This window comes from Mirounga leonina, unplaced genomic scaffold (assembly GCF_011800145.1).
Source record: "Mirounga leonina isolate KUSES-001 unplaced genomic scaffold, KU_Mleo_1.0 Mir_173, whole genome shotgun sequence".
NCBI lineage: Eukaryota > Metazoa > Chordata > Mammalia > Carnivora > Phocidae > Mirounga > Mirounga leonina.
Window position 1 is genome coordinate 63,196,511 of NW_023270447.1, and position 27,859 is coordinate 63,224,369.

At 40.3% G+C, this 27,859-nt stretch overlaps 2 protein-coding genes across 5 annotated transcripts in view; one reads left to right on the top strand and one right to left on the bottom strand.

The window, feature by feature from the left end:
- Positions 1-895: 895 nt before the first annotated feature.
- The window catches only part of SMAP2 (small ArfGAP2), a 48,293-nt gene continuing 21,329 nt past the window's right edge, over positions 896-27,859 (bottom strand). For 3 of the 4 annotated variants that reach the window (XM_035018910.1, XM_035018909.1, XM_035018908.1), the window contains 9 exons: positions 17,849-17,982; positions 16,481-16,566; positions 15,418-15,496; positions 11,893-11,979; positions 10,793-10,874; positions 9,667-9,776; positions 8,717-8,882; positions 7,943-8,259; positions 1,800-2,247 (listed from right to left, as the gene is read on the bottom strand). In XM_035018910.1, the coding sequence (XP_034874801.1) occupies positions 2,122-2,247; positions 7,943-8,259; positions 8,717-8,882; positions 9,667-9,776; positions 10,793-10,874; positions 11,893-11,979; positions 15,418-15,496; positions 16,481-16,563 (1,050 nt within the window). In that variant the 5' untranslated portion in view covers positions 16,564-16,566; positions 17,849-17,982 and the 3' untranslated portion in view covers positions 1,800-2,121. Of the gene's footprint in view, positions 2,248-7,942; positions 8,260-8,716; positions 8,883-9,666; positions 9,777-10,792; positions 10,875-11,892; positions 11,980-15,417; positions 15,497-16,480; positions 16,567-17,848; positions 17,983-27,859 lie in introns of all 4 variants that reach the window. The other variant, XM_035018907.1, reaches the window with a different exon arrangement.
- Positions 24,022-25,245, top strand: LOC118019570 (ubiquitin-conjugating enzyme E2 N-like). Its single transcript, XM_035018911.1, has one exon. It carries the CDS (start codon positions 24,071-24,073, stop codon positions 24,527-24,529), a length of 459 nt encoding a protein of 152 aa, XP_034874802.1. The 5' UTR covers positions 24,022-24,070; the 3' UTR covers positions 24,530-25,245.

Consider the following 27,859-nt stretch of genomic DNA (forward strand, 5'->3'; position numbering starts at 1 on the left):
ATAGCCCCAGCCAAACAATTTCCAACGCAGACATTTACACTTGCTCTATTCTTTTTCCAGATCTCCACATGAGTGACTGCTTATTCAGGTCTCAGTTCAAATGTAACTTTCTGACTACTCATTCTTAGCGGTCCCACACCCACTCTCTCCCCTTAACTTGTCTTACCTTGTATCTGAAATTAAATAGCTTACTTGTTTATTGTCTGTCTCTCCCACCATACCATCCCATGAAATTGGTAAGTATTGATTCATTGCTTTATTCCAGAGCCTATGACAGTATTTGGCACATTGTAAAAACACTTATTAAATACTTGTTGAATGAATTAATGCCCAACATAGGTCTGGCACATAATACTTGTTGACATTCGAAGGCTAAGGGTCCAATACTGTGCAGAATGTACCACAGGAATTGCTTCATTTGACCTTAAATATGACCATTAGCTCCATTTTACACTGAGACCCAAGGGTTCAGTAGCTTGCCCGGGAAGGAACATGAATACTGGCAGCCTGATCCAGAGCTTACTTTCTTCACCACTGCGCTATCCTCTCATTTACCTCTGGAAGTATTTAAAAGATGTACTCAAAGGAAAGAAGGGAGGGAGGGAGGGAGGGAGGCAGGTCTCAGCTTCTCTATCTGGTGGAGGAGAAAAGGACTTCTAGTTTCGATGTTCTGTGGCTCTAGCAGGAGCAGATATCCACACTTCCCTCAGCTCACAACTGGACAAAGGACAGGGGCCCCCCTCTCACTGCCTGAGCCTGGTCCTGGTCCTTGGGCATCCCCAGTACAAAATTTTTTAAAACACAGGAAGTGGGTGAACTGCTCCTGGAAAGCAGAAAACCAAGATGCAACTCAACCTCCTCCATGAGTGATACACAGTAACAGCCAAGCAAAGGGTCCTTCCCTGCAATATTTATTAAGGAATTTACACATACACAGGAGAAAGGCAACCAGGAATTGTGGTTCCCACAGGTGAAATCTTTTAAGCAAAGTTTTCTCATTTTAATTTTCAGGTAGGGTGAACAATGACTGACAGGAAAGCTGTCCAGGCTCTCTGCCTCACACACCTGGAGAAGGTGGGGAAACAGAGCAGCCTGGGATACACAGGCATGAAAGAGTGATTGGCAGATTGGGGGGGGGGGAGGGAGCTATGCATGAGATTGCAATTTTTTTTTAACCATATGAAAAAATGGCAACAGTTTTAGGCTGTTGATAAATTAACTCCTCTCTGTGTAAACCTAAAACAAAAACAAAACACCCAGAGCAGATGGGGAAAGAGTGGGAGGTGAAACACACACACACACACACACAAGCAGTACACACATTAAGCTGTGCATTCCCACTGGAGGGGCTGGTCCTCCAGCCATAGAGCCAGATCCCACTGCAGGTAGGATGGAGGTGGGGCAGGGTGTGTGTTCTTGTGCAGGACCTTTGTAAAGTCTTTGGTGCTAATAAAAGCTGACTGAAGCCATGAGTCCTGAAGCCTCAGGTCCAGAAAGCATTTCAGGGCAAAGTAGAGTAATATTTTTGCTCATTCTCACAGGAGGGGGTTTGCCTCAGCCCAGGGCTAGGGCCAACCTGATCTAAGACCCAAGGAGTATTTAATTTGATTTCAGTACTTTCTTCATTCCCATAAATTATGGGAGCACAATGTCTCCCTCTTCAACCAAAAATTTAAACATGTAGAAATAGCTTAGCAACACATACAGAAGTACCTCTGAACCCTCCCCCCTTTGCCTAAAAGACAACACGTCCAGACCTTTCTGAGAGTCTGATAGGAGGTTTAACCTCAGGGGAAAGGTACTCAAAGGTGTGCACCTTTCTCCCAGTTTAAGTGCCTTCTGCCAACAATTCCTAAGGTGCTGGTACCAGGAGAGGACGGGTTGAGGCTGCAGAGGAAGTCGGGATGGCTAAGGGACACGTACAACATAGAGCAACAGAGAGGTCTGCGTGTCCAGGAAGTGGCTGGGCTGGGCAGAATGCCAAACCCCAAACAACAGATTGAGCAATTTCTAAACCAAACAGAGAGGTAGGAAAAAGGGATGGGATGGGGGAGTTCGGGAAAGAGGAAAACTGGGAGAGAGAGGGTTGATGAGAGTGGTAGCCATACAGGTATTTTGTTTTTACTTCCACATCTGAGGGCTGAGAGTCTGATTTGCTGCCTGTCCATTTCCGCCGCTCATCGACTGTCCATAGCTCAGCACGCCATGGGCTCCACAGAAGTTCATCCCAGCCATCTGCTGGGTCATCTGAAAGGGAGAGAGGAGACTTTCAGACCAGGCTGTGGGCATGCAGCCAATTACTGCAAAAAGGCAGGGGAGGAGTCCTTCCGTCTGTGGGGAGGGGTTGAATAGGACAAAGGGAAACTGTTATGGTACAGATCTGCCCTGAACCTTAATAGATCATTTTGAGGGTTCCAGACCACGTAAATGAAGGACTTCTCAGAAGGGGGGTGTTGACAGAGACTAATGCTCAGGGAGGGAAAGGAGTCCTGGAGCTAGTCAACATCAAAGCAGCATGAGACGTTATTCTTTTTCCTTTCTAGTCTCTCATCCTAAAAAGAAGGGGCCTATTGTTAACTTGCCAGCCCCGAGAGTATGCAGACGAGCCCCCAGAGCAGCGCTCCTGTCTTATGTCCAGCAGAGTTATTACTGTCAGTGCCACTGAAAGTGGTTGTGCATGCTCAAGCCGAGAGAAAAGGAAAAAGAAACTGGACTGTTTGGAATGAACAAAGGAAGGCAAAAAAAAAGAAAAAGAGAAAAAAGACCAATGGGTCTTCGGTGTGTGAGAGGGGAAGTTGCTGGGAGAAAAGAACCAGTAGAATAAGGTCTGGGTGGAGCTGGGGCCTCTTTATGAATGAGACTGAAAGACTGGCCTCTAGCAGTGAAGAGAGGAAACTATTTATCAAGAAAAATGCCTTAAATTTCCCAAGCCCGGGACATTTCTGTGTAAGTTCTTTTTCTTGAGGAGAAGGGCTATTTTTCTCCCACCAACTTCTTTTTTTTTTTTAATTTTATTTATTTATTTGAGAGAGAGAGAATGAGAGACAGAGAGCATGAGAGGGAGGAAGGTCAGAGGGAGAAGCAGACTCCCTGCTGAGCAGGGAGCCCGATGCGGGACTCGATCCCGGGACTCCAGGACCATGACCTGAGCCGAAGGCAGTCGCTTAACCAACTGAGCCACCCAGGCGCCCTCCCACCAACTTCCTTTTTAAGATTTTATTTATTTATTTGACAGAGAGAGACACAGTGAGAGAGGGGACACAAGGAGAGGGAGAAGCAGGCTCCCTGGCTGAGCAAGGAGCCTGATACGGGACTTGATCCCAGGACCCTGGGATCATGACCCGAGCCGAAGGCAGATGCTCAACCGACTGAGCCACCCAGGCGTCCTGCCCACCAACTTTTTAAAAGAAAACCTCAAGCTTATAGAAAAGTTGAAAGAAAAATATAATGGAACCCATGTATCCTTCCTTAAATTCACAACTGTTAACAGCTTGCCCCATTTTTTCTCTGAGATCTATATATCTTGTATGGGACCTTCATACATACATATGTGTACATGTTTGATGCACCCTGAAAACTGCAGATGTCCTGACATTTCACCTTTTAGTAAGTCAGGAGGCATCTCAGAAGAAAGAACACTTTCCTGGACCAACAATACAAGAAATTTAATATGAATACAATACTCTAATATAGGTTACATTTCATTTTCATATCTCCTTAGTCTCCTTTAATACAGAAAAGTTTCCCCACCACTTTTTCTTTCCTGATATTGTTTTTGGAATCCAGTCCAGTTATTTTGCAGAAAATCCTTCCATTTGGATTTATCTCACATTTTCTCATGATTGGATCCAAGTTAAACATGAAGTGATATCGTGTCCTTCTCAGTACAAGATACCAGGAAGCACGTGATGTTCATTTGTCCCATTGTTGGTAATCTTACATTTTTTTTTTAAAGATTTTATTTATTTATTTGAGAGAGAGAGAGAGAGAAAATGAGAGAGAGAGCATGAGGGGGGGAGGGTCAGAGGGAGAAGCAGACTCCCCGCCGAACAGGGAGCCCGATACGGGACTCGATCCCGGGACTCCAGGATCATGACCTGAGCCGAAGGCAGTCGCTTAACAAACTGAGCCAACCAGGCGCCCGGTAATCTTACATTTGAGCACCCGCTACCACGGGTAGTATCCACCATGGTTCGTTTGGTTTTTTTTATTGTAATTAGTAAGTAATCTAAAGGGTCTTTCTTAGAGAATATGTGAATATCCTGTTCTTTCTACAATTACCAGTTGCCATTCTTCTGTAAAGAAAGCTTTCCCTCCCTCTTTCCTACACCCATTTCAAAAAATGTATCACTATGGACTCATGGGATTCATTTCCTTTAGTGTTATAATCCATCAGTGTCATTCCTATTGATGTTCAACTTGTCCCATATTTGGACAGTGGGAGCCTCCAGAAGTTGGCTCATGTGTCCTTTTGACATGTTCTCACCAGTTTCATAGCACTTCATTACTTATACAAATAAACATGAAGGACTGAAAATAGCAAATTAAAATCCCAACTATGAAAGCTAGAAAAAGAAGATCAGAGTAAGTCAAAAGGCAGATATAAAAGGAAATAATAAAGATAAACCAGAAATTGAGGTCAAAAACAAGCAAAGAAAAAATGTAGAATAAATAAAACAAAATCCTGTGGGTTTTTTATATATGTATATGTATAATTAACAAAATAGACCACTAGTTAACCTAATAGAAAGGGCAAGGGGGAAGGAAACCACAAACATACAAAACAAGACATGACAAGGGAGAAATAACCATTGAAACAGGAAACTTTAAAAAATCATGAGACAGACTGCTTGGCTTAACCTTTGATAAATGAATTTGAAACTCCTGATAAATTAGCTAATCTAGGTAAACAGAGTTTTCCAAAGCTGACTTTCATAGAACAAAGAGAGAACGCTATCAAAGAATTACTACATAAAAAAGCAAAAGGCCTGCACAATTGCACGTGGGAATTCTACCCAATCTCCAAAGACCTATATAAACTCTTCCAGACTACAGAGAAAGGGAAACATGAACATAGTTTTTATACAGCAGGTGAACATTGTCACCCAAACCTGAGAAAGACAGCGTGTGCACGCATACGTGTGGGCACGCACACATGCCACTCCGACTCTTTGCCCATCTTTGTGTTCAGACTTTAAATCACTTTGTTTCAGTGGATTTTTTTGTATCTAGTATAAAATTAGGCATTGCTTTGTAAGCCAATTTAAACATCTTTTTCTTTTCATAGAAGAGCTACCTGTTGATATGACTGATGTTTGGTCTTAATTCTATCATGTTACATTTTTACTGTGTTTGTTATATTTGCTGTACTTCATAGTCTATGTATTCCATTTTGTTGTAAAGTACTCCTTTGGTATTTATAAAGCTTCATTTTTTGTTCTAGTGGTTACCTTTATACTAATAATTTCTGTCTTTTGCTTCCTTTATTCTGTACTCAAGCTTCTACCATTTGGCGTGTCAGCTTATTACACCCTTTAACTTCCACCTATTTCCTATGCAACCATCAATTTATCCTACCTCCTCCTTTTTACCTTCTCCTCCTCTTTTTTTATCTTCTCCTCCTGTTACCATTGTTTGTTCTGAGTAAAACATATGTTTTTCTATCCTTGTCATTACCTTAGTTTTAGTCTTAGATTCTCAATTAAACATTTATTCACCATCAGTCCTTTTGCCAAAATGTCCCCACTCATTTCTTAGATGGATAAAGCTTATCTTCTGGTACATTCCACAGGAAAGACTTGTAAGTATGATATTCTCTGATTTCTTGCATATTTAAGATTTTTTAAACAGTCTCAATCCTTAAAGGATAGCTTGTCTGGCTGTAAAATACTTGTCTCACATGTATGTGAGTATCTTGAAAATACTACTCCCATTGCTTTTTTTTTTTTTTTAACGTTGCTGTTAGAAGTCTAATGTCAAGCTGAGTGTTCTTTTTTTCTTTAAAAAATGGCAGATCTGGGGGGATGGGAGGTAAAAAGAGGGTTGGAGCCCTGAGAATTTTTCTTGTTCCATAAAATCTAAAAGTTTACTGGGATATATGTTAGAGTTGACCATTCTGGGTCAGCTTTTCCATACACAGTGGGCTCCTTCAATATTATATTGAAGTCTTTTATTTATAGGATATTTTCTTGTATTATAGATTTAAATATATTAATTCTGCTCCACTATTTATTTTTTCTTCTTTGGAGTCTCCAAATATATTTATGTTAGGCCTTCTTTGCTTAATTTCTACATTACCTTCTCTTGGATTTATTTTCTTGCTTCCTATATTTAGTTTCCATTCTCTGACCTGTGTCATACCTTTCTTCAATGGCAAATATATTTTCAGTTGAATCTATTCTCCTTTGGCTAACTTGTAATTCAGACTTTATTTCTAAGATAATTGTGTCTTTCTTCAATTTCTTTCCTGAATTCAATAAAGTTTCATTTCATAACTTCCAGTTTTTTGTCCATTTTGGTTCTAAGTTTTTAAATTTCTGATTCAAGCTGTTTCATCTTCAAGTGTTAAAGGACATTTCATTCACGTTGGTGGCTTGTGTAACAGTTTTCTTCTGTTCATGGATGTTTTGGGAGGGAGAATTTTCATTTCTTGATATGTTTTGATTTTCATTTTCTATTTTCTTCTCATAGCAGTTTGTATAAATGTCACCTGCCACTTTCTATTTATTTTGTAGTGCCTTATTTTTCCGAATCAGGAATAACAGGTGTGAGAGTTCCGGGAGGCTTACTAGATTTCTTAGTTCAAGAGCACCCTCTTCTGTTGGTATAGTGAAATTATTTGGAAGGAGGGGAGAGGATGGTTTATCTTCTCATTTTGTGATTCCTTTTTCCACTTCTCATTTCTTACTTTTCCTTCACTACCAGGTCCCCAAAGAGCACCTCTTCCTTCTAAGTCACCCCCATAGGGGAGGCCTGGGTGGCTCAGTCGATTAAGCATCCAGCTCTCAGTTCTGGCTCAGGTCATGAGGGTCGTGAGATCAAGCCGAGTCAGGCTCCACGCTGGCTGGGCATGGGGCCTGCTTAAGATTCCAAGTCACCCAGGGCGCCTGGGTGGCTCAGATGGTTAAGCGTCTGCCTTCGGCTCAGGTCATGATCCCAGGGTCCTGGGATCGAGCCCTGCATTGGGCTCCCCGCTTAGCCGGGGGCCTGCTTCTTTCCCTTCCTCTGCTTCTCCCCCTACTCTCTCTCTCTGTATCTCTGTGTCTCAAATGAATAAATAAAAAAAAATCTTAAAAAAAAAAAAAGCTTCCAAGTCACCCCCATTACCCTAGAAGTAATGCTTTTCCAGAGCTACCACCTTTAACCCCATGTATTTCAAGCCCCTCATTTTCAATTCTCCACATAATTAGAGTTCTAATTGCTAAGTCTCAGACCTTTTCTCATCATGCCTCTAATCAGGGTAGGTCTTCTTTCCAGGGGGTGATTTTATCTATGTTCTGTCACCTCCAGGCCCTGCTCCCTCTCCTCTTTCCACATAGTCACTCTTATGCTGGCTCTGCCGGATTTGGTTGTTTACTGCCATGTAATTTGAAGTTTGCAGTATTCTGTCTACTAGATGTGGCAGTCATGGGTTATGAGTGGTTTTATTTGCATTCCTTATTTACCTCTATAGGGTTTTTTAAATTTTTGTTTTCAGGAATGTGTGGAGAAATTTAGATTGAGGCAATTACCCTCATTCTACAGTAACCCAGAACTCCTCAGAAAGTCTGACATTAGGTAGACCTTCTAGGAAAAAAAAGGGTGGGGAAGGGTGGCAAACCTAAGAATGTCTCTGCATTATCTCCTTTATGTTATAAGGGTTCAAAGGATAAGGGAGTGATGATGTGAGACAGCCTTGAGGAAGGCTCAAAATTCTTGTCCCAAGGAAAATGGGGTAGCTTACCTGAGTAAGGTTCCACTGCAGCTGCTGAGCTGGCTGAACCCCATACATAGTCTGCGGCACAGCTGCCATGCCTGCCATGTAGCCAGCCTGCTGGGTGGTCATCATTCCATTTGGCACACCCATCATTGAAGCCTGCATGCCACCCATATAGCCTGCAGGCATGGCCATGGGGGCAACCATGCCAGAAGCTCCTGGCTGAGCTACCATGCCTACTGGCGGGGGCATCATACTCCCCATTATGCTGTTAGGAGGTGTGACCCCAGGGAAGCTGGGGTACGCTGTGGGATACGCCATCTGAGCTGGAGCCATGAACATTGCTGCCAAGAAAACAAACAGAGAACTATTTAAGAGGAAAGTGTACCAAGTCAGTCCAAACCCACTGGCTACTTCTTTCTGGCTAAAATTTCTCAGTAGCATTTCTACTCAACTCAGAATGCTCTTTTACATAGCAGAACACTTAGATTCCCTACAAGACTTGCAGTGGCTTACCAGTGGACTGCTGACCTAGCCACTTTCCTTTCAGGGTCCAGGTCCAGACCTTGAGTCAGACTTCATAGAGGTGTGACACCAGACCCCACGAAAGTATGGCTCTGAGTTACATTAATATCTACCTCCTGACACTTTGTAGCTTCACAAAGAATGTCATGTTCAGGCCTGTTTAGGGTATAATGTCCTGGGCCCCCAAAGCAACTACCCTCTATTACACAAATAATTCCTGCACATAAGTCCTCATGTCTCTATCTAGTATAATGCCACCATCCCCATGAAACCTACCTTGGGCAGGCATTTGAGGTGTCTGGGATCCATACAGCGAAAGGATGGAGTCTTTAGAGAGTTGTTTCTTGCCTGTTTCTTCTGATTTGCTCCCTGGCTCTGGAAACAGGTTCAGGTTTTCAGGAACAGAGCCAGCACTCCCTGGAGTTGGCATGGAACCTACAACCTTAGGGCAAAGAGAGCAGGGGGAGAGGGGAGAATTGGAACAGTCCTCACAGAGGTCTTGGTAAGGACCGCCCTCATTTCTCTGCTGCTTCTACATTCATGGGCAAGTGAATAGCTTCCTGACATTTCTACCACACAAATATTGAAAACACCTGATAGTTAAGCTCTGGTACCATTCTTTATTCTACAGTCGAACAATGTGATTTGGTGAAAAACAAACAAACAAACAAAAATCTACAAATGACGCAGTCACAGAGAACTGAGTTTAGATCCCAGCACAGCCATTTACTAGTTGCATAATGAGAGGCTAGTCATAACTTTTCTGAATTAATGTTTCCTCATCTATAAAATACCCATTTTGCAGGGCTGTGGTAAATATTTTCAGTTATAAAAGAAATATGCAAATGGATATACAAAATCACCTAGCGCTGTGCCTGGTTATAAGCAGGTATTCCACAAATGGTAGCCATTAACAGTTTCAAGTCTTTCACACCTCCAAATTCTCTGGCAGTAACCCTCATGCTGGGGAGCTGACAAGTACCATCCTTTACAGTGTGACACACCTTCAACAGAAGCCCACTCAAAGGACCCACTTTTTGGGGGGCAGGAGACAAAATGGAATGATAGTAATCCTAGGCTGTAACAGAGATGACAGGGTTAAGGGAAGAATCAAGAATTAAGAAAACCAAAGTCCAATTCCATCAAGGAAGTATGAACTGGTTCCATATTATCAAAATTATTCTTTTCAGAATGTTCTTTAATTCTAAGGCGCCCACATGACTCACCTTTCTGGAAACTGAAGAAGAGGGGGATGGAACAGAAGCCAAAAGGTCTAAATCCTTCTCTAGGGTATTGCTAGTCTTACTGTTTGCCATGGAGCAGGACACAGGAGCATCTGGAAAGAGAAAGCAAAGCTCAACTGTAGCACTGCTCATTAAGCCCATGCCTTCCTTCTATTCTAAACACAAAGCAGACAGAGAAAACCTATATGCTCCATCAGGGACCTGGAAATCTAGGCTTCAGAAACCATTTAGCTTGGATGGGGCATCTCAAAAAAGGCTTCACCTTACCTTCCCAGGAGCATGCTGGAGAAGCCTGTGGCCCAGCTATCTGGGATGGGGCAGCAGAAACCCAGACCTGAAGGCTATATCAACCTCCTTGCAAAGGGGCTGGCTGGCTCCCTTCTGGCTATATGAGGCAGAAAGCTGTGTAGCTTTCATTTCTTTTTTTCAGAGATAAATGGAAGGTATAGAAATTATAAACCTAAATAGCCAATAACCTAAATCAGCAGAAATGCACTGAAACCAAAGTACAGCTGTGATATCTGCGAAAGATAAAGAATAGGTTCTATTTCTGAAAGGGGCAGAACCACTAGTTCAGAGTTTTAAAGGTTTGGAGAAAAATAACCACAAGGTTAATAGGCCATCTCAGAAACAGGATGCACCTGAAAAATGAGAGAGATGGGGACATGGCTCCTGGGTGCTGGTTTAGTGAAACTTGCTAACATTTACTGAATGCTTAGTTTGTGCCAGGCAAGGGGCAAAGAGCTTGAAAGGAACGATCTCATTGAATCCTCCCAACAACACTTTTGAAGTAGAGATGGTTATCATCCTTATGACAGATTAGGAAAGCAATGTTCAGAGGTTAAGTAAAGTAACCAGGGTCACAAAGATAGTAAGTGGCAGAGATGGGACTCTGACTCCAAACCACTACGCTATACTGTCACTCTGAAAAGTGTAAACACTTCTTAGAATGACTGCTCAGATGTAAAACAACAGGAAAAACATGAGAGAACAATCTTAGCGATGAAGACACAAACTGAAGAATCCCATCACTACCTATCTTCCCAGGGTGACAGAGAATTCATCATAATGTGTAAGATTATGGAAGTGGGAAAAGTCTGACTCTTACCAAGGCCCAACAAATCCATGACAGGGGCTGAGGATTTCGGGGAGCTTTTCCGAGGTAGCTGTGGATCTTCTTTTTTCTGTGGCTAAGGTGAAAATATGTTAAAGAAAGAAGTAAGCAGGTGTTTTTGAACGCTTTTTTTCCTTCATCACTGTAAAGCCACAGGTGTTCTTGTGGTATTCCTCAGAGTTCCAAAGAAAGAAAACTCAGGAAGTGTCAGGCGAAAGAATCACATCAGGAAACACAAGTGCATTAACCAAACCTAAAGTGAAAAAGATATCATCTGTGCTTGTTTGGCTTTCTGAAACCAAGACAACCACAGATCAGGAGAACCAACAAAAACAGCAGGTTTTGATCCCAGGAAAAGCTAAGAATAAAGATAGGTGTCTGGTGGTGTAAGAGCCGAGAGCCAACAAATCTCCCAGTGATTAGAAAAACTTTAATACCAAAAGGGAGATCAGTTTAAAGATTACCTAATTCACTCTGCCCGTATCATTAATGACTGGGTTCTGCAGACAGTACGATTCAGAATGATAATCAAAGACGCTTTCTTAAGCAAATAGTAAAAAGTCCTCTCTCCCAAGATTCCAAGCTCTTATATTAGAGTATCCACTACTACAGCCACAATGTCCTGTGAAAAAAGAAAGGTGTCTACTTCAAGATGACAAAGCAAGAATACAGAAGGATTAAAACAGATCAGTATGGCCTGGCTTCGGACTATTCTTAACTGCAACAGGAAAATGAGGTAGAGAGCGTCTAATGAGAGAGGATGCATGTAGCATCTGCTTCAGGAGGTGTCACAGAGTCACGGCATTCTGGCATGGACCATGCCTCTTGCTCAGATGGGACTGATGCAGTTCCCAAACCCCCAACTGGCCCCAGAAAGAAGCATCACGGAGCAGATCAGGCAACAGCAAGGCAATGGGAAAGCATCAGAAATGGCAGCCGGCAATCTAATCTAAATGTGGAACCCTTTGGCCCCAGGTAAAATGGTGCAATATGCTACCAACCCCACCCCACCCACTAGAAAGCCTCCTTCCCCTCCCCTCCGCGTATAAACACATCCGAGGCCATCCACCTAGTGCAAAAACTTTCCCACTTACCATTTTAACTTTCTCAAAAACAACAGGTTCCATTTTTTTCTCTGGAGCTGGTTCACTTCCTCTTTTCCACTTGTCATCTTTTTCTTTCTATATAATGATTTAACAAAACAAGACAAAGAACACAGGCCCCATGGTGACTAACAGTTTGACAAATTATTAATTCCAAATGTGCAAAAAGAACAGAAAAAGTTCCTACTGAATCTGATGCAGGAGTCTGACAAACTTGGGGGTTTCTTTGTACGGGGCATGAGAGCTGGTCTCTTCCACATTAGCCTCAATACTGTAACAGGCATCTTTCACATCTCATTAAGTACCTCCTTGTTCTAACTCACCTATGACTCCTGAAATGTGAGTCCAGGCTACCTACAGAAGTTAAAAACGTTTCATCAGTTGGCTGCCCCTTTGGGACCCAAGTTTAACTTGCTCATCCTTTGAGGGGTCCCCCCTCATCTTGGTACACCAGTAAATAAATTCGTGTTCATCTTGACATACATCCTCTGTGATTTTAAATTCAATCATAAGTCCTCTCAATCTTCATCTCCTTTTTTTAAAATCAGAAAATAAACTGTAATTTCAAGCTTAAAGATTAGGAAAACAAAAAATTAAGGAAATAAGGCAAAAAAAAAAAAAGAGTAAAAGGATTAAAGTATCCCTTTTAGGGTGTCCTGAATGAGTTGCCTGAATAAAATAAAAAAGCACATCAAAAATAAAAGGTTAGAAAGTCTCAGTTTTTGTTACTTCCAGAGGCAGTTTCATAATACTTTCATAGATTATAATGTTATTGGTCTCATTTTTAACATCAAATGAACATCTAAATGCAAAACAGAACCACAGAGTAAACTTAAGAACACGGACATATAAAAGGAAGTACATTCAAAAAAATATTCAGCCTTGCCAATGATCAAAAAGTGAGATTTAAAATACTTTTTTGGGGGCGCCTGGGTGGCTAAGTTGGTTGAGCGACTGCCTTCGGCTCAGGTCGTGATCCCAGGGTCCTGGGATCGAGTCCCGCATCGGGCTCCCTGCTCTGCGGGGAGCCTGCTTCTCCCTCTCCCACTCCCCCTGCTTGTGTTCCCTCTCTTGCTGTGTCTCTCTGTCAAATAAATAAATAAAATCTTTAAAAAAAAAATACTTTTTTGAGGGGAGAAAGATCTCAAAAATAATACCTAATGTTGATAGGGATGGAGTAAAACTAGCTCTCTTCTACAATGCTGAGAAGACAGCATAAAACAGTACAACTTCTGGGAAGTATACTGGCAAAAGTAGGAAGAGACAAATACTGAATCCCTTTGACCTCAATAATACCATATCTTGTAATGTATCTTAAGAAAATAATCCAAAATATGGAAATATAATCTTATGCACCAAGAAGTTCATCCCAGAATTATTTATGCTGAAGAAAAATTTAAACAACCTTTCTTGTCTTCTATATTGTCTTCTCCACAGAAGGAGAATGGTAAAATATACTGTGATCTAGTAACTCACTGAAGGGTGCAACAATTAAAAGTTATGAACATTATATAAGTAACATAAAAATACATGATATGCTAAATTGAACGAAAATAGTAGACAATCTATATAACTATTATAATTGTGCCTCCTAAAAGTAACTACAAAAAAGAGGTTACACACCAAGGTGATCATCACTGGTAAAGATGATAAAGGTAGGCATGGATTTTCCACTTTAATTTTCATATTATCTGTAATATGATATTATAATCACAAAGAACACATGTGACTATGTCTGTTTCATACATGATGTAATGCTTTAATACAGAACACTTTATTTCTTGAAGTGAAAAATGCTTTATCTGTCCATTTAAAAATAATACTCTAACAGAGCCACTTTTTTTCAATTTGATATTAACTGTCTTCACTTACCAAATATTAATTCTTGGCATATAAATCTTCACAAGAATATTTTTAAAAACTAAGTACATCAAATAAAAATTCTTGGGATAGCTTTTTGGTAAACAGGAGGTATTTCTTTCCTAAGTGAAAACATTCAGTGAGTAAAACAGGCTGTTTACCTGGTACAGTACACCAGCAACATAATTCTGAATGAATAGTATCTTCACATGGCAACTCTTCCCTCCTCCCCCATCTTCTGGAGTATCTCAGATACTCTTTTCTGACCTCATCTGATTTCATATCTTTTGGTACAATGAACAGAGCTAAGCAGACAGACTACAATTTTCTATAAATCAAAGGAAATGTGTGTGCTTTGGTTCCAAACTCTTTTTGATGATGCCATCCAAGCTGTGGCTGTACAATGGGTTGATTCTTTCGTGGAACAGTTATGACAAATTCCAAGTCCCTTTTCTGGATGACTATGAAGTAAGAGTCCTTCACACTAAGTTGAGAAGAAATTATCTTTACTTAACTAAATGTAGTACCTTGCACTTACTTGCCTACATTGAAACTCACCTACTAGTTGATACCCCTTTTCACACAAGCCCAAAAGATCAATCTGGAGCAGATTCCAATTAGTTTGACTTTAAATTACCTGGAAGGACTTAGAGCCCTGTATATCCTCCGTTAAAATACAAAACTAGATAGATGATAGATAGGACTCACGCTAGAGCTGGAGAATCCCATACTCTCTATACTTCTGTAGCTAAAGAAATAGTCAGTTATTCCTAAGCAAGTTTACTATAGAATTTATCAAAGGCTTTTTTAGGTTGTCATACTGGTTCCTCTTTAGTTGTCATTAGTCAGGTGCCTTTTCTTCTTCCGGAAACCTTTTGTATTTCCTCCTGTATGTTATACTTGTCCTAGTTACACTGTATTTCAGATTCTAACCACAAGCCTAGGATGGAAAGTGAGCTTGGCAACTGGTAGTCTCTTTCTTTTTTTTTTTTTAAGATTTTATTTATTTATTTGACAGAGAGAGAGACAGTGAGAGAAGGAACACAAGCTGGGGAAGTGGGAGAGGGAGAAGCAGACTCCCCGCTGAGCAGGGAGCCCGATGCGGGGCTTGATCCCAGGACCCTGGGATCATGACCTGAGCCAAAGGCAGACGCTTAATGACGGAGCCACTCAGGCACCCCTGGTAGTCTCTTTCTAAAACCCTTCTCAGGAACAGGGTCCCACTGTGTCCATTGACACACTGGAAATACACACTGGTCAAACTGAAGAAAACTTTGGTGATTTAATTAATTTTGTTGACTGCATTTACAGAAAAAAATACATATATACACAGACATTTATATAAATAGATACACACACATATTACTGCTTGATCCAGTATGCCCAACATGTCCATTTGAAGAATAATTTGGAACTGGGAATCACTTGCACCTAAATACAGATCAAGGCAAAGAACTCACTGATGGTTTGCCCTGTCTGTCCCTGACACAAAAGTCTGCTCCATGATATCTCATGGCTTTGATTCAGTAACTGGCTTTTTTCTACTTTTTAAAAATGATTTTGGAGTATTTCAGTAGCTCTTCTCAAATTCTTCCCTGGCCTGATTTATAAGCAAATTACTCATTTTGAACAAAGCTTGAAAGATTTATAACCAACCCTAAAGGCATTGATGTCCAAACTTCGGTCCATGTATTTCTTCTTCTCATATTTATCTCGAATAAATCCCTCGACAGCTCTGCAAAAAGCTTATTAAGGATAAATCAAACAAATCTTTCCCACAGTATGACTCTAAAAGGCCAATCTGTATTCAACGGAATGTTGTTCTCCTCTCTCCCTCCTGCCTGGTTTCTCCATATGGCTCCTGTTTCTTCACATGCAGTTTCCCTGACCAAAACCTTAAAATGCTCCCTTCACAGTTACTGCAGGGAATCACCATTTCCTATGATTTTCCTTCAGGATAATGATAGCAGCAAATGGGATTAATCTTCATATTGACATCAGAGGAACCCGTGGCTCTTCTAGAATACAGGTAAAGCAGTCAATTATCTATTTTAAAGCCCTTGGGTCAAAGACCTTAAACAAAGGCACATGAGTGCCCCTTAAAACTATAAGCCCTTGAGTCCCACTACCAGATTCTGATCAGTGTCTCTTCTGCAGGGCCCCAAAACTGCATTTTAACAGGTTCCACCAGTACCCAACAAAAAGCTAACTCTAACAAGACAGTCTAAAAACCATATTTTAAGAAGCACTGCCTTTAGGGGGTTTGGTTTTGTGAGTAGGGTGCTATCCCCTGTTGAGGGGATGGGGGAAGAAAGTTATTGATTAACTGGTCAATAACAGTTCATTCTTTCACATAGGACATAGAAAAGGCATTAAAAATGAATGGTAGTTTTGCTGATTCAATACAGCAATCTATTCTTTTTAGCACACAATATTTTCAAAGATAGAAAAACTATCAGACATGTCACTTTATGGGAGAATTCACAGTGAACCACTGCAGTCTTAATTCCTGAATGAGTCTTCCCCATGTGACAGCACCATTCCGATATTAGAAAGTATAAATATGCTTTCTGTATGTGTTGGTGGCAGGAGAGAGAAAAGCAAGACTGACTAAACCACATAGAGATGGCCCGGTCAGATCAAGGGGCTTGAGTCTTGTGTGACTCTCCCAAAACACAAAAATACCAGTTAGCCTTCTAAGTTGCTCCAGAAAAGATACGGGTCTATTTGAGGTCGCCGAAAAGTCTCAGGAAGGTAGGCTTCATAAAGTCGGTTTGCCTTTCCATTCCCCATCTCTTGCATGCACTGCAATCAAAGAGATGTGGAAACATGGAATGTCAGATGAGGAAAGACTCGAAAAACTTCTCGCCCAACTGCAGCATTTTACAATTGAAGAACCAACCTGACAGTGGCAGAACCAAGATCTATGTGCATACTCTGATTTCCGGTCCACAATTCTCTCTACTCTATTGCCAATCATTTGCCTCCACAGTTGTCCTTCCCACCCCCCACCCCCTAGTGCTTTTTATTGAAAAATTTGTCTGACAAGATATATTTAATTCAGTAATAACTCAAGACTCCATTTGAAAGCCCAAGACACATAACTACCAATTAAAATGTCTACTTGATAGGCAATAATCAGTACCTAATCAGGCAGGCAATAATTGAGCAATAACTACAATTCTGAGTTTATACTATTAATTAATCTATTCAGCTTTATCACGAAGAAATGTGTTTCCCATTAGGCCTTTGAAACAGATTCCTTAATGCTTGTGAGGGACAAATCCCAAAATTTTTTAAATCTTCAAATTTCCAAATACCTCCATGGCATGTAATTTCCTTCATAAGATACAGTAAAGTGTAACTGAAAAATACAACTAATCTTTTAGACTTTTAGTGAATCTATAAAAGCAGTCTAAAGTAATTTCTAAAGCCCTTTTCTGGTTAAGAAAACCTCTTATTTCCATCACCAACTTTAGCAACTGTTTTCTTTGGATCCTTTCTTCCCACCCCGAAACCCCCCCAAAAAAGAAAAAAAGTTTTAATTACTTTTAAAAGTTTTGATGTGGGAAGAGAATAGAGAAGAATGAAGCCACATAGAGGTGCAGATCTTAAGCCAGCTAGACTCGCTAACTTAAGTGTCTTACTCCCAGCCCACCAACCTAACAGCAAGCAAGATTCATACACATATTTTAGCGATAAAATATTATTTCTTTAAGTTGGAGGATTTGTGTGTGTGTGTGTGTGCGTGCATGACTATATAAAACTACAAATGTTAGATCTGCACATGCCAGGGGCCTTAGAAAATAATCCAAAGATCCCCCTTTATACCTTGGGGGTATATCCATGGGGTCCTAGACCATAGACTTTGTGTTCTGAAGGAGGTAACATATGGGTAGAATAACTTATATCTTAAATAGAAAGAGTAAAAATTTCTCTATTAAGGTATAAGAATCTGACATAAGTGTTTCACAACTAAATTTTTCTTTATCTTCACCTTTGTGCCCAGTATGACTGAAATTCATATGGAACTACTCTTACATGGAAATACGGGAGCAGCTGACTCACTGTTGGGCTATGTAAGTACCTGAATCTGTTCTTGAGTCCACTGGTCGAGGTTAACTGATTTTACCCTGGATATGTGCACCCCCAGATTCCTGTGGATTCCAGCACATCGAATGCAGATGAATACACCAATGTTCCAGGAGGCCCATCGTGGCCCTGTGAAAGTGAGGAACAGGGCAATAAAATACAAATTAAAACAACATTCAAGGCCCAAGCTGGAATACTTAGATTATCAGACAACATTTCTGCTAGAACATAAATGAGAGAAATGTTACCACATTCACAAAACAGTGGTTTTGTTCACTTCTCCATGGATCAGCGCTTTTTTTTTTTATTTAAGTTTAGCTTAAATTTAAGGGTACAGTACTATGGTTTTTTTAGTATATTCACACAGTTGTGCAACCATTACCACTATTTAATTCCAAAACATTTTCATCCCCCCAGAAAGAAACTGCAAACCCATTAAAGGGCACTCCCCATTTCCTCTCAATTCCTCCCCACCAGTCCCCTGGCAACCACAAATCTCTCTGTCTCTATAGATTTGCCAATTCTCAATATTTCATGTAAGTGGAGTTATACAGTATGTGGGCATGTGTGTATGGAGCAGCTTTTTACAGTGTCCGATAATGTGACTGCTAAAATGCAGATGTTATAATACTGTTACTTATATAAAAAAAAATCCCAGGAGAATAGTGCAAAGTCATGTCACATTCTATTTAGTATCTTGCATGAATAGCCTTCTCTCAAGAACCTTTTCAATGACTGTGGAGCCTGGATTCAGTTTTCCTACTAGGAAAAAAGATACAGACATGCCATGCCAGCCCAAGTCTCAGCCTGAAATTTAAAACTTTATCTTCCCCTCCCCACCAGGCCTATAAAATATGCATCCTGATTAACTTAATAGGATCCTCTCCCCTTGAGCAGCTGTCCCTAGTTTACCCAACTACAGAATTATCTCGATTCAAGACTGTCAAATAACAAAGATGCTTATTGCAATAAAAAAGAAATCTCAGGTATACATTTTAATACAAAACTGTTACATAATCTCCCATCCCTTGCCAACTTTGTTTATTCTAATAATCACTCCGGAAAATCATCAAACTCCTCTCATAGTTTTTATACAGGAAAAAAACAACTTGTTTTTATATGATACCTGCCAAAAAAATTACTGAAAAATCACTAATATTTCCTTCTCCATCATTGCACTAGGCAGAAATTTACCACATAAAATAAGCATGATATCAAAGTTAGAGGTTGCAATATAGTGAAAAGACACCAAATGATTTTTTACAGAGATAAACAAGATGTTGGAAGAGCCAAGGGTACCAGACTTCAATTCTGCCAGACACAATTACTTGGTTGGTCTGCAGGTTTTGACAGCCATTTTAATGAAACAATGCTAGAATCATATGGCAGAAAATTATTCTTAGAAATCTGAATTCACGATTATTATTAATAAGAACATAATTTTCTTAATATCATTCAGATATTATGGCAAATACTGTAAATACAGAAAGCTCAAATGCTCCCTATAACCACCAGGTGGTGTACTCTGCCTGAAATTTTATCCCAGTATCTTCTGATTGCTACTATCTTTTTTATTGTTATGTTAATCACCATACATTACATCATTAGTTTTTGATATAGTGTTCCATGATTCATTGTTTGTGCATAACACCCAGTGCTCCATGCAGAATGTGCCCTCCTTAATACCCACCACCAGGCCAACCCATCCCCCCACCCCCCTCCCCTCTAGAACCCTCAGTTTGTTTTTCAGAGTCCATAGTCTCTCATGGTTCGTCTCCCCTTCCGATTTCCCCCCCTTCATTCTTTCCCTCCTGCTATCTTCTTTTTTTTTTTTTTTTAACATATAATGTATTCTTTGTTTCAGAGGTACAGGTCTGTGATTCAACAATCTTACACAATTCACAGAGCTCACCATAGCACATACCCTCCCAGGTGTCCATCACCCAGGCACCCCATCCCTCCCACCTGCCCCCACTCCAGCAACCCTTTGTTTCCTGAGATTAAGAATTCCTCATATTAGTGAGGTCATATGATACATGTCTTTCTCTGATTGACTTATTTCACTCCTGATTGCTACTATCTTGATAGGCTCAGATTTATCTTCTAAAAAGACCTTCAGGGGCGCCTGGGTGGCTCAGTTGGTTGGGCGACTGCCTTCAGCTCAGGTCATGATCCTAGAGTTCCAGGATCGAGTCCCACATCAGGCTCCCTGCTCAGCAGGGAGTCTGCTTCTCCCTCTGACCCTCTTCCCTCTCGTGCTATCTCTCATTCTCTCTCAAATAAATAAATAAAAAATCTTTAAAAAAAAAATTAAAAAAATAAAAAAATAAAAAGACCTTCAGTCCCTTGAAATCTCTAAATGGATTTGCATAGCAGGTCTGCCATACACTTGATACACGCAAATGATGAACACACATCTTTCACTAGTGGGAAACTATATAAAAACAAAATGAAAGGCCTTCCACAGATATGAATGAGGTTTCTTAGGGTGTTGTGTGTCTACATCGGGCTACAGTTTTCATAAAGGAATACAGGTAAGATTTAAGTTATATGGGATTAAAAATGGGACCAAAAGCTAATATTTCATGTTTCTTTACCATTTTCTCTTTACTCTAGATTCTAGAACACATAACGAGATAGTTAAAATATATTTGTTTGCTAACACAATCAGAAGCCACAACACTTAACTAAAAGTTAGCTATGGAATGTTACGCTATTTGCTTCCAGGCCCTAAGTCCACAGAAGGTGATTCCCAATCATCTAAGCCACTGTCACAGCTGTGGAATTTCTCCAGCTCCCATTACAGAGTATGTAAAGTCCCTTTGCCTCTGAGGAATACAAGACCAAGACCTGATACTCTGGAGCCACTAACAAGGCCTCGGTACAAAAATGCAGGCAATAATATTTTCATGAAAATTCGGAGAGCCTCCTCTGCTCCCCTCCCACATCTGTCCACAACCTTTTCCCAGTGAAATAGTGATAGTTCTAGCTCAGACACTCAGCCTCCTTTAGTTTTAAGCCACTAGATTGATTAGTCAATAACTACATGCTCGCTCCATAAATGATTATGAAACTGGGTAAGAGGAAAACACAAAAGACAAAAGTTACTTTATATGGCTGAAAATGTGGAAAATGGTGTTATTAAAAGTACAATTTTTGCAGCCAGAAAAAGCTTAGGTTTGAATGTTAGCTCCATTAATAATTAGCTGTGTGACCTTCAGAGTGATACTTAAACTTGCTAATAAGCCTCAGTTTCATCATCTATAAAATGTGTACCTCACAGAATACAGAGGGATAATAATAGAAGAGAGCTACATGTAATAACATGGTATAGCATGAGATTTCCAGAACCCACTTCCCATTCATCATCTTCCCTGTAAAGGCTAGTTAACTCATTAATATGCATATACCAACACTCTATGCAACACCACAGAACGCTTCTTTTTAGACAGGAATAGGAGTTCCAGTCTTAAAATGTTAGAACCAAAATTGACTGACTGAACATCTGAAAGAAAAAATTTGCCCTGGATCCAATTTCAAATCTTCTAAAAAACATGAAATTTTATAAGCAAATTCCTTTATCTCCCTGAAAATATTCCTTGAAAATATACTATTTAACCCCCACCTATTCCCCTTCTCTGCTGTATTCCCCCACCCTGCCTTTGTGCCCACACATGTATTCACGACACATACAAAGGCCCCAAACTGTCAACCTGACATACTTGGATTCCACGGTACCTGGGATTGCTGCAACAGGCCAGCCTACTTAAATCTGGTAAACTTACAAAGATAAAAACAATTGTTCAATACACATTGGTCATGGCAACGAAGGAGGAAATACAAAAGATACTCCTTCGAAGCTGAAAATGGAGACTCTGAGAGGCAATATTCTCAACTATTTTGAAAGCAAACAGGATAGAGAAGCGATATAAACTGGTAGTAATTAGCATAACACAAGAACAAGGTCATGACTAAGTGAGCATATTCCACAGGTGCCGAAGAGCAGGTTCCAGAAGCATTAAGTAATGGTAAAAAAACTAACATACAACCACTCTGCAGTAAGCAATCAGTGAAAATTTTAAAAGTCTATGGATTTGGTTGATCTGTCAAGAATTTGACTGTGGTAAGTACCAGCCCAGGATCAGGGAAATCTGGGCTTACACTGAGTAGTTGCATATGTTCTGACAAGTCTCTCTAGGGCTTATGTTTCCATTTGTAAAACGGAAAGCATGTAAGTAAATCTTATTTACATTCAACTACTGGACAGCTTCTACATACCAACTGTTGCTGCCCCGCTGTAAATTTCCTTTGCTGCTATAACTTCCCCCACCAGCAGACTGCTAGTCTTAGAGGGTTCTGGACTTGAGAAGTCAGTAGAAAGAAAAAAAGTAGAGTTACAGACAGCTTGAAGCTACTATTATAATAATTACAGCTTGTTGATCTCTAACCTATGGAGTTCCAAACAAATAAATATTGAGCAAAGGGAAAACACACTGATACATCGATGGCTACACATACTGAGACTTGCCAGCATCCTGGAGCAGTTGAAAAGATCTTCAACAGGAAGGGTCAAGGAAGAAAAAAATCCCTTCCATCTCACATCCAAGCCCTGTTGAATCTACCCTGGAAACTCCCCAAATCTATCAATCTCTACTTAAACCTATCTCACCTATAAACATTCATTCTTTGAACATTATTTACTGAGTACCTACTATGTGTCAAACACTCTGCCTGCTTAGGTACTAGGGATACAAAGGCAGAGACAGTACAAATGAGATCCCCTGATTCAAAGAGCTCACAGACTAACTGGTTTCTAGCCTCCTACCAGAATAATCTTTCTAAAACTCAAATCTGTACACATCAGAACCCTGAATATAAACAGGTCTTATATAGAGATGAGAAAATGTAAACTGGTACGAATTTTCTGAATGGCATATTCCAAACTAAGCTCTCAATCTCTTGCCACAAAACCTGCTCTTCCTCCATCCTTCTTAGGATCTTAGTCAATTACACCTCCACCCATTCAACTGCATCAGTCAGAAATGTATACCTTTCTCTCTCAACCCTCCATATCTACACCATCACCAAGGCTGAAATCTCTCTCAGTTCAGTTTCCCTTCTCTTCATCGGCAACTCTATTTCTCTAATACAAAGTCTCCAGATCTCCTGGACTAGTGCAATATCTTTCTGATGTCTCTCCATTTTTACTTTTATGTTCTCTTCCCCTCTAGCCCCAAACCAAAACCATTCTCCACAAAACAGCCAGCTTGAACTCTTAGAGAAGCACAAGCAACCTTGTCATTCAGCTGTGTAAAACCTTTCTGTGAAAGGCTTCCTACTATCACTGTTGGATTAAAGAACAAAATGCTTAACATGGTCTCCAAAGTCTATGTGATCTGGCCCATGCCCACTTCCCCCAGCCTCCCAATTCCATACCAGTCTTCTTTCATTTCCTCAAAGCACCAACATGTTCCTTACTTAGGGCTTTTGGCCTTTGTACACACGGAACCCACTGCCTAAAAAGCTCTTTCCCCAACCACCATCCGCCACCTGTAGCCTGGTCAACTCCTATTTATATCAAAGGTCTCAGCTATAAAGTTTCTTCCTCAAAGGAACCTTTCCTTGGCCCCCCAATCTAAACTAGATGATATTCTCTCTTCCGTCTTTTCTTCTGGTTTTTGCATTTTACTATAGAAAATTTCAAATGCACAAAAGCAGAGTATAATTAACCATCACCTTCTGCAAGTATCAATCTCTGCAATTAGCAAATTCTCGTGCTCCTTACCACAACCAAAGAACTACATTAAAAATGCTGCCATCAATGGTTTTTCAGCTGCATCAATGGTTTTTCAGCTATACTTCCACACTTTCCCTTTCTCCCAACCTTGGAACATTTTGAAGCAAATCTCAAATATCATACCATTTGATCTGTACATAATTTGGTGGAAATCAGTAAAAGATAGGACCTTTTAAAGGTTACACACTTTCATTTACCATTTGCTTTTTCCTAAGTCGTACCACACTTTATCATATTTTTATTTGTGTGATGGTTTAACACATTTTTTCCACTAAACCATGAGTGCCACAAGAGCAGACAGCAGATATGGGCATACATACCACAGTTCCTCAGAGAGGTAAATATTTAAAAGTGAGTAAATCCTGGTGAGGCGAGCGGAGCCAGAGTCGAGACCAGAGGCCGAACTCGGGATCTGACAAGATGGCTGGGCTGCCCCGCAGGATTATCAAGGAAACCCAGCGTTTGCTGGCAGAACCAGTTCCTGGCATTAAAGCAGAACCAGATGAGAGCAACGCCTGTTATTTTCATGTGGTCATTGCTGACCCCCAGGATTCCCCCTTTGAGGGAGGGACTTTTAAGCTTGAACTATTCCTACCAGAAGAATACCCGATGGCAGCCCCTAAAGTACGTTTCATGACCAAAATTTATCATCCTAATGTAGACAAGTTGGAAAGAATATGTTTAGATATTTTGAAAGATAAGTGGTCCCCAGCACTACAGATCCGCACAGTTCTGCTATCGATCCAGGCTTTGTTAAGTGCTCCCAATCCAGATGATCCATTAGCAAATAATGTAGCGGAGCAGTGGAAGACCAACGAAGCCCAAGCCATAGAAACAGCTAGAGCACGGACTAGGCTATATGCCATGAATAATATATAAAATCGATCTGATCATCAAGTGTGCATCACTTCTCCTGTTCTGCCAAGACTTCTTCCTTTTTTGTTTGCATTTAATGGACACAGTCTTAGAAACATTACAGAATAAAAGCCCAGACATCTTCAGTCCTTTGGTGATTAAATGCACATTAGCAAATCTATGTCTTGTCCTGATTCATTGTTGTAAAGCATGAACAGAGGCTAGAAGTACCATCTGGATTGTTGTGAAACGTTTAAAAGCAGTGGCCCTTCTCTGCTTTTATTCATTTCCCCCATCATGGTTTGAGTATAAAGCACTGTGAATGAAGGTAGTTGTCAGGGTTAGCTGCAGGGGTGTGGGTGTTTTTCTTTATTACTTTTTTTGAGGGGGAGAGGTAGTTTTATTTTAATTTTATGGGCTCCTTTCCCCCTTTTTATGGTGATCTAATTGCATTGGTTAAAAGCAGCTAACCAGTTCTTTAGAATATGCTCTCTAGCCAAGTCTAACTTTATTTAGACGCTGTAGATGGACAAGCTTGATTGTTTGAACCAAAATGGGAACATTAAACAAACATCACAGCCCTCACTAATAACATTGTGACTTTGCTGTCAAGTGTAGAATCCTTCCTTCAAGAAAAAGCTTGTGACCATTTTGTATGGCTTGTCTGGAAACTTCTGTAAATCTTATGTTTTAGTAAAATATTTTTTGTTATTCTAAAAAAAAAAAAAAAAAAAAAAAAAGTAAGTAAATCCTTTGCCTCCCCCCTCCCAACCCATTCAATTCATCAGGGAAAGAACAGGTAAGAATTCATTAGGGAAACAACAGGTCAAGAACACAACTATATTAAGAACATTCATTAATATATTAAGAATAATTTAATAAAAATTAGAAACGACAGATTACATAAATGTAACTTTCTAATATATAAGTATTTCCATCTTATACTATTTTTTTTAAAAGATTTTATTTTTAAGTAATCTCTAACACCCAACATGAGGCTCGAACCCACAACCCCCAGATCAAGAGCTGCACGCTCCATTGATTGAGCCAGCCAGGTGCCCCCATGTTATACTAATCTTAAAATCCAGTGGGTTTTTTTTAAGATTTTATTTATTTATTTGACAGAGAGAGACACAGGAGAGAGGGAACACAAGCAGAGGGAGTGGGAGAGGGAGAAGCAGGCTTTCCGCTGAACAGGAAGCCCAATGCAGGGCTCGATCCCATGACCCTGGGATCATGACCTGAGCCTAAGGTAGACGCTTAACGACTGAGCCACCCAGGCGCCCCTGTTTTGTTTTTTAAAAGATTTTATTTATTTATTTGACAGAGAGAGACAGTGAGAGAGGGAATACAAGCAGGGGGAGTGGGAGAGGGAGAAGCAGGCTTCCCCCTGAGCAGGAAGCCTGATGTGGGGCTCCATGCGGGGCTTGATCCCAGGACCCTGGGATCATGACCCAAGCCGAAGGCAGACGCTTAACGACTGAGCCACCCAGGCGCCCCTTAAAATCTAGTTTTAAAACAGTATATGCAGGGTGCCTGGGTGGCTCAGTTGGTTAAGCGACTGCCTTCAGCTCAGGTCATGATCCTGGAGTCCTGGGATCGAGTCCCGCATCGGGCTCCCTGCTCGGCAGGAAGTCTGCTTCTCCCTCTGACCCTCCCCCCTCTCATGCTCTCTCTATCTCATTCTCTCTCTCAAATAAATAAATAAAATCTTTAAAAAAAAAAAAAAAACAGAGTATGCAGAACAATTCCATTTTAAAGAGTGTGATTAAATATATACATATGCACAGAAAAAATGCCTAGAAGAACATATATAAAATATTAAAAGCTATTATTTCTGGGTAGTAGAGTTGTGAAATATCTATTTTCTTCTCTATATTTTTATGTACTCACTGAATTGTTTGCAATGAATTTCTATTACTTTTGTAATGAGAAAAAACAGTACAGATATTTGAAAAACAACACAGCCATCCATGACTTCTTATTGGCTGCAGGAGAGGCTGAAACACCTTAACACGACATATAAAACCCTCTAGCAACTTGTGCTTTACTCATGCTGAGCAAATCATCATTCTGAAATCTGCCATGTACTCATACCTGTTTACCTACACCTTTCTTCCTACCTGGAATGGCTTTCTCCCTATATCCTGCTTCACAAACTTCAAAATCCAGTCCAATGTCCCCTCCTCTGTGAGGCCCTCTAATAAATCTTGGCCTTTTTTATGGCTAATAGTCACTGTATGCTTTGCTCTTCTAATATTTAATATCCTATTATAGCTAGTTGCTTACAATTCTCTTTTGCCCTAAATAGACTGTGAGCTCTAGAAGGCAAGGACCACACTCCTTCTTCATTTATCCCAAATATTTAGCCCAATGCTTGCAAATAGTACACCCAAAATTAATATTTGTTAAATGAAGTCCTCAATAAGATAAAATTATATATAATTTTTTTCCTGTTTTGCAAAATGAAGGGAGATGTTTTCAAACACCTTAATGGTGAAGCTACCACACAGAAAAGGGAATAGGTTACTTTGGTGAGGCTCCAAAGGCAGAAGTAGCACCAGTGAGTAGAAGTTAATTTTAGCACAGTCTGGGGAAGAAATTTGTAACAATCAAGGCTGTGCGAAAACAAATGCAGCCTATCCAGAAATGGTAGAATCCAGTGAGTACAGGTGTTGAAGCAGAGGCTGGATGAGTATCTCTCAGGGATTGCAGAGACATGATCCCTGCACAGTGGATGGGCAAACCACGAGCCCCAAGGTCACTTCTATGCCACAGTTCTACTAGCTGATTTGTAGGTAATTGGTGGTGGTGGGGGGGGTCCCTTCCTGCTTGACGTTCAATGGCTCTGAAAATGCAGCATGAGATAATCAATTTATGAAGATGTTAGGTTTTGATGAACCTAAAGAACTGAATCAAATTCAGTGTCTGGAGCCTGTAACTGGCACTGAAAACTGGTCTGAATGTGATAGACACTTGAGGAAGAAGCTAAATCAACAAACTCTGGTTTGAAAACAGAGGTTATTTGACTTGGCCCGTCGTTAACTCCAACACAAAATTTGGGAGTCAAAGTGATGAAGAAGCAGTGATTATGTGAAGAACAATTCTCAATGATAGTTACCTCAGTTCCAATCATCATGTCCCTTCACCCCCTGATTCACTACAAAGAATACACACAAACACCAGGGCCATCTTGGAAAAATTAAGTAAGGCTGCTGAGAGGTACATTCACCTATTTTCATCTCTACAAAAGAAAATTCACTTAGTTCCCTTTTCTAAAATAACAATAAACAGTAACTTTTAATTTGTGTATGTGCAAACATTTTAAGGAACCATCAGATCAAAATAAGGGCT

What these genes read in the sequence shown, in the direction of transcription:
- LOC118019570 (XM_035018911.1), top strand. Translation starts at nt 24,071, where the DNA reads ATGGCTGGGCTGCCCCGCAGGATTATCAAGGAAACCCAGCGTTTGCTG.